Source organism: Leptopilina heterotoma, unplaced genomic scaffold, assembly GCF_015476425.1.
Source record: "Leptopilina heterotoma isolate Lh14 unplaced genomic scaffold, ASM1547642v1 Lhet_54, whole genome shotgun sequence".
Classification (NCBI taxonomy): domain Eukaryota; kingdom Metazoa; phylum Arthropoda; class Insecta; order Hymenoptera; family Figitidae; genus Leptopilina; species Leptopilina heterotoma.
Window position 1 is genome coordinate 1,681,227 of NW_025111118.1, and position 7,480 is coordinate 1,688,706.

The 7,480-nt window shown below is 24.0% G+C and overlaps 1 protein-coding gene across 2 annotated transcripts; it reads left to right on the forward strand.

The window, feature by feature from the left end:
• Positions 1-6,162, forward strand: LOC122508373 (delta-like protein 4). 2 transcript variants are annotated; one of them, XM_043621672.1, is made up of 6 exons: positions 1-150; positions 673-767; positions 1,952-2,080; positions 2,605-3,023; positions 3,716-3,938; positions 5,381-6,162. In XM_043621672.1, the coding sequence occupies exons 2-6, from the start codon at positions 683-685 to the stop codon at positions 5,731-5,733; spliced, it is 1,209 nt and encodes a 402-aa protein (XP_043477607.1). In that variant the 5' UTR covers positions 1-150; positions 673-682; the 3' UTR covers positions 5,734-6,162. The 2 variants fall into 2 exon arrangements, with proteins under 2 accessions (XP_043477607.1, XP_043477608.1); XM_043621673.1 differs by having other exon boundaries at positions 55-141.
• The last annotated feature ends 1,318 nt before the right edge of the window (positions 6,163-7,480 follow it).

Genomic DNA, 7,480 nt, shown 5'->3' on the forward strand with positions numbered 1-7,480 from the left:
GGGAATCGAAGGCTTTATATAAAGAAAAAGGTGGGATTTTACTTCTCTCGCGTTGATTTTGCTTTCATCATCATCTCAGTTCGCTTTTGCAAACACATCAGTTTATTTCGACCCTCCACACTATTTAGTTCATCGTTTAAGGTAAACGAGGTAAATAAAAGAGAAGAAGCGACAGATCTAGAAAAAGAAGCAATTTAATGAATTTATGGATATTTAATAAAACAGGAATTAAATAATATTTAATAAGAAATATTTAATTTTTTAATATTTCCCCAAGAATATTGAGATTAATTAAAAAATTAAAAATTACAATATTCGCCTAAAAATTTACATACCTGTTGATTTAAAAAAAAAACGGTTTTGAGATTTTTAGAAGACAATTTTTCTTTAATTTTAATTTTTTCCCTTTAATTCAATTTTTAATTTCTATTTCAATCCAAAAGAAATAATTTCTTTCAATTTACAGTAGAAACAAACATTAATTCCTTTTTGAATTAAATCATCTGATTTAGAAAAAAGTTTTTAATTTGCTTCTCCAAAAATTCGATTTTTTGTAATAATCGAATAATAATTGAAAAGTATTAATTAAAAGAAAAGATTAAAATTTTAAAAATTGTGATTTTAATACAGAAAAAAAGAAAAATTAACATAAAATTCACGTGTGAATTGCAGAATTTAAAAGATGACAATCAAGCAGACAGCGGTTCTGCTGTTAGCAGTGTTGTTTTCTAGTTTAATTGAAAATGGTTTTGGAATAAGTCTAACAGGTGAGTGGAATTTTTCAGTTTCAATTTGTTTCAATTTTTTTCATTTTTCTTTAAAGCAATAAAAAATAAATATTCAGTTCTATTCTAATATTCATTCATTCATTAATATTCTATTATGTTGATTAATTCAATTTTTTTCTCAGTAAATTTGCAATATTGACCGTTATTTTCTCTATTCTTTTTCAATAGTTGAAAATAATTTTTCAAAATGACAAAATTTTTTGATATTTAATTATTTACACGAATTTAACTAAATAAATAATTTAGTATTTTAAATTTTAGAATTTAATTTTATTAATTATTAATTTAGTAAACTATTAAGTAAATTATTAATTAATTGATTTAATTTATTAAATTTTAGTATTTTAGTATTTAAAATTTGCAGTATAATTAAATAAATTTAATGACTATAATTGATTTTAATATAAAATTATTTTAACACAAAATTATTGTAATGAGAATTTAAAGATCTAAACATTCCAATGAACGAAATTTATTTTTTTTCTTCTTAAAATTAAATTTTTATTGCAATAAATTTGCGTCTTTATAAAAAAATTTATTACTAAGCTTTTAAAAGAAAATTAATTAATTAAAATAATTTTTATTGCAATCAGTTATTATTAATTAATTATCAGTAATTAATTATTAAGCTTTTAAATGGAAATTAGTTAATTTAATTCATTTTTATTGCAATCAGTAATTTCAAAATAAAAAATATTTCGTTCATTTGCACTTTCAAAATTTGATAATTATGAAGAAACAAATAAATTTTGTCCATTTGAACCTTCAGATATTTAGGATAAATAGTTAATAATATTAATATTATAATTAATTATTATGAGCCACGAATTTTTAACGTTCAAAGGAACAAAATATTTTTTCTAGAAATATTTTCAAAAATTACTGATTGCAATAAAAATTAAATTGATTTAATTAATAAAATAACTTAAATTAAACTTAAATTATTGCAATAGAAATTTAATTTGAAGAAGAAATAAATAAATTTGCAGTTCAATTTGAACTTTTAGAAAGACTGCAAAATTATTATGTAAAAGTCATTTACAACATGAAGTTATTTATAAAACTGCAAATTTAAATATTTCAAGTGTGTTAAAATGTAATTTGTTTTATTTATCAAAGAACTTGAAAATTAATATAGACGGATAATTATAAAATTTATGTAGGTGGATGTGATGCTCATAAATGCGGCTACAATGCAAAGTGCACATTAAGTGAAGGACGACCTGTATGTTCCTGCATTAATTTACACATGGGAGACCCATTGGTGCGATGTACAAAAGTTGAATGCTTAGGTATGTAAAATTTTTTGCCCAAAAGAATGCCAACAAATCTCCTTTGATTCTTTTTTCGATTTCAATTTCAATTTCAATTTCAATTCAAAATGTAAAAATTTTTTTCCTAAAAGAATGCCAATAAATCTCCAACAATTTTTTTCAGTTTCAATTCAAATTGTAAAATTCTCTCCCCAAAAAAATGCCAATAAATCTCCTTCGATTCTTTTTTCTTTTTTTCAATGTCTATTTCAATTTCAATGTAAAATTCTCTCCCAAAAAAAATGACAATTTTCCTTCGATTCTTTTTTCGGTTTCTGTTTCAATTTCAATTCAAAATTAAAAAGATTACAAATTTAAATATATTTTTTAAATATGTATTCTAAATATATATATAATTATATATATTTAGATTTAATTTAGAATATATTTAATATATTCAATATATTCACAAATATATTTAATAGATTCAAAAATATATTTAATATATTCAAAAGTATATTTTGAATATTTCTTTTAATTGTTTTGAAATATTTGTGTTTCAGTGAACGAGGATTGTTCATCGAACAGAGCTTGCATTAATAATCGTTGTGTTGATGCTTGCGCCGGTACTTGTGCAACAAATGCATTATGTGAAACAAGAAATCACGTACCCGTTTGTTATTGTCCACCAGGATATGCCGGCGATCCATTCACGCGCTGCGAACTCGAAGATCCATGCAAAAAATCCCCGTGCGGTGTAAATACAAAATGTGAAGTTATTAACACTGTGCCAACTTGCTCCTGTTTACCTGGCTACATTGGCCAGCCATTGAGTGGTTGTCGTCATGAATGCGAAAGTGACAATGAATGTCCTCAAAATAAAGCTTGCTCAGCATCATTCCGTTGCGAAAATCCATGCAAGTGCGGCGATAATGCAAACTGCGAGGTCGTCAATCATCAGGCAAAATGCACCTGTCCACCTGTAAGTTATTTCTTTTAATACAATCACATCATCAAAAATCAGATTATAAAATTAATAATTTTAATTATAAACAAAATAAAAAAATATTAAAGAAAAAAATATAAATTATTAACAAAATTATAAAATTTCTTTTCATTTAAATATTTTTTTATTTATATAAATAATAAAAAGATTTAAATGAAAACAAATTCGAGTTTAGACTCGAATAAATTAATTTTATTAATAATAAATTAAAATATTGCCGAGTCATAGTTTCAATTAATTCCTAATTTTCATAAATTAAACCTTACGAATTAATTTAAGGTCCCTTCTCTCGTGGAGCGTCACAATTATGTAAATTCAAAATTAATTAATTTTACTATTAACTGAAAATTCATAAAAATTGATTAAATTTACCAAAATTCGTATAAATTAATTTTCTTTTCACAAATTCGAATAAAATGATTTTACTATTTAAAAAAATTATTAATTATTAATGATTAATGATTAATTATTAATAAATTGATTTTATTTATATAAACTGGAAAATTTGCAGTATAAAAAAATATAAATTCAATTATCAATTCTTTATAAACTGGAGTAAATTGATTTTATCAATAAAAAAAAAATTTGTAGGAATTTAAATAAACGTGATGGTAAAATAATTAATAGAAAAGAATTATGAGACCTTTAGTATTATTTTTGATTTTCAGAATTGGCAAGGAAATCCTTATATCTCGTGCCGAGCGGAATGCACATATGATTCAGATTGTTCCAGAGGCAAACCAGTTTGCTATTACTCAAAATGCGTAAATCCTTGTGAGGGTGCTTGTGGTGTTAATGCCAATTGTGAATTGCGAGGTACAACCCCAGTTTGTAGTTGCCCCAAGGATATGACGGGAGATCCATTTACAGCTTGCAGACCATTCACACCAGGTAATAATTTTCCTAGAGAAAAATAATTTCATATTAAATATTAATTGTGAATATTAAATTTTAATTATTGTTAAATATTAACACTATAAAAACTTATAAATTCTATTAGAAAATTCTACGAGAATTCAATTATTTAAATCCAAAAATAAATAATTTATTGAATAATTGAATGTTTCTTAAAGTTGAATTCTCATAAATAATGTTATTAACAAATTTTTAAATAATTGAATTCTTTTGACGAATTTTAATAAAATTTTTATTATATATAATATATATAAAGATAATTGAATTTTTGACGAGAATTTTATTACTTTTGAAAATAATTGAATTTCTCCAATTATTTGTAATTTCTCCAAAATTCAATTTTTTAAAGTATTTTTATTTAAAATTCGTCTATAAATCCATTATTTTAAATAATTAATTAAATATATATTAAAAAATTGAACAAAATTACAAAAGAATTTTAATTATTAAAATTTTTCATAAATCTAAGTTGTTAAATTTAATTAAATTTAAAAACTAAAATTTTCTAAAATTTCAAATTAAAACGTTTTGAAGATCATCTACTTATGAAAATTGTAAACGCAACTCTTTTCAAATTCAATTAATTTTGAAATATTATTTAAGTAAAATTATTCATTAAAGAATAAATAATTTGTAAGTAATAATTTTATGATAGTTCTTCAAGAATTAAATTATTTCATAATTTAAAAATAAATTATTATGAGAAATAGAAAAAATTGAAGGTTTTTTTTATAAGAATTCGTGGTAATTTCATATAATTTATGAGGCAAACAAAAAAGACACCAAAATTCAGAATTTTCTTATGAATTCTATTTCAAGGATTTTTATTAAAAGTACTGGAAAAAATTAAATAATTTTTTCCAGTACTTATAATAAAAATCCTTGAGTTCCCTGATCTGTAGCAATCCTTATTATAATTGAAATTTCAAATAATTTCAATGTTTCAGCCTCATTGGCTGAAGTTAGCAACGTTTTTAAAAACGAAAACAAAAAATAATGCAACAATTTATTTTCTTTTGGCTTCAAATTCATGTTATTTTTTTAGCAATTGCCTTTTAAGTAACAATTTTATTAAGCAAAAAATTTTTCAAAAATTTGCGAACAAGAAAATAAGAGATAAATTTAACTTAAAATAAAATTCCTTTTCCATTATTCGTTTTTAAAAAACGTTAGCGGACTTCAGCCTCATTCAATGTAAAATCTTTTGAAATTAAGCAAAAAATTTCTCAAAAATTTGCAAACAAGAAAATAAGAGATAAATTTAACTTAAAATAAAATTCCTTTTCCATTATTCGTTTTTAAAAACGTTAGCGGACTTCAGCCTCATTCAATGTAAAATCTTTTGAAATTGTTAAATATGAATAAAATATTTACCGTTAAATTTGTTTTTATATTTAAATTAAAATTGAATTTAATAGAGGATCTCTGTGAACCAAATCCTTGCGGTGTGAACGCAAAATGTACACCTGGACACGATAATACCGGAAAGGAGAGACCAGTGTGCACTTGCCCTCAGGGATATATTGGTAACGCTCTCACAAGTTGTCAACGAGGTGAATGCTTCACGGATAATGAATGTCCAATTAATCGAGCTTGCATTGACTATTCTTGTCAAAATCCTTGCCGAGGTCATGAATGCGCATCGTCAGCTATCTGCGAACCAAGAAATCACATTGCTGTCTGTACCTGTCCCGATGGAACTCGAGGCGATGCCGTTGTTACCTGCAATCCAATTGTTGGCACTCGATCCAGAAATTACAGATTAGGATAAATTTTCCGATTATTTTTCATTAACGTGTGTGTTTTTGTTTGTGCCTTTCGATAATTCCTGCAAAAAAAAATTTATCAACTTTTGTTCCTAACAGTTTAATAATAATAGGATCATTGTTTTCTAGAAGAAAATATTCTCGCCTTAACGTATTTATCGATATTACACTTATTAGTTAGGTTGTTATTTATATACAAGAAGATTAAATAGATTCTATAAAAACGTATAAAACGAAAAATGACAGATGATAGAATGTAAATTATATTTTAGAGTTTAATTGTGTGAAAGATAATTCTGCGAATGTATACTTTTGGAGATATTTACAATCTTTACTTTCATTTATACTTAATATCAACTCGTTAGATTTGTACAAAGTGAATAAATCAATTAGTTTCTTCTTTATATTGAATAAAAAGTATAATAGTCACAAAAGTTTATTTATATTATTGTTGAACTTACCTCGTTTTGTAAACTCCTACTTCTCCAGTGTAATTAGTTTTATGAATTGTTTTCAGCATGTTTACAAAATAATGTCAAAAAAATGCAGCGAAACAATAAAATTTGCTTAACTTTGAAACAATACCTACTAAATTTCTTTTCTTTTCTTTAAATAAATAATATTAACAATTGACAGTTGACAGTGATTTATAGGTTAGGATCCTTCGAACAGACGGAACAGACTTTTCAAACTTTAAAACAACTTCAGAACGTTCGTCAATTTGGACCAATAAACGTTGAGCATTTAAAACTAGTAGAAAAAAAGTAACTAGATCTAAGGGTTGGTATCCCTAGCGATTATTTGCTGCCGTCCCGCGCACATTTAAAAATTACCAATTAACACAACTAACACGGATTATTATTAACTATTAATGATTAACAAGATTAAAATAATTGAAAATATAACTATTATTTTCCTATCGAAATAGTAAATAAGGTAATTTTTTAATCAATTTATTAATTAAATTGATTTTTAATTAGTTAAAATTTAAAAAAAATTCATTAAATCAATTTTTCCACGAGTTGGAAATTCGATCTTTTTTGAATTTGTTGGAGATTCAGTATAAATTAAAACAAAAGGAGGTAATTAATTAAATTATTAACGCAAATTATATATTTAAATTCAAATTACTTTATTCATAAAAATACGAATCCGACTTGCGTTTCAATTTCTACTCAATAACAATTTTTTTTTAAGTTAAATACTATATGGAAAATGGTTTCGAATATAGAATATATTGGTCACAGCAAGGAGAAAATAATAATAAAAAAAATCATTAAATAATTGAACGAACATAATTTTTGCGCTCTTACATTCAATATACATTACACGAAGCTTATCGTCATCAATTTTTCCTCCCCTCAATTCTTATCCTTATAATCAATAATACCACAAATCTTAAATTTTATCGCGAATTGAGTATAAAAAGTCCTTTTCAAATGAATCATAATATTGTTTACATTATTGTTTTTAAGAACCTCTACTTCTTATTATATATACATTAGATTGTAGTTGGAAAAAAATTCTTTTAAATAAACTCGTATTTTTTATTATCTCAAGTTTAGCATCACTTGATGAAATATCTCTTACATTCCAATTTTTCCTTCAATAACTAATACTGAAGAGGATAAATTTTTAACTATTAAGGCAGTATGGTAATATGGCTTCATTTTTTTTCACAATCAAATTTCGACTTTTCGCAAATTTTCATTTTGTCCGTGCCAAAAAAAAGACTATATTTGAAATTTCAAT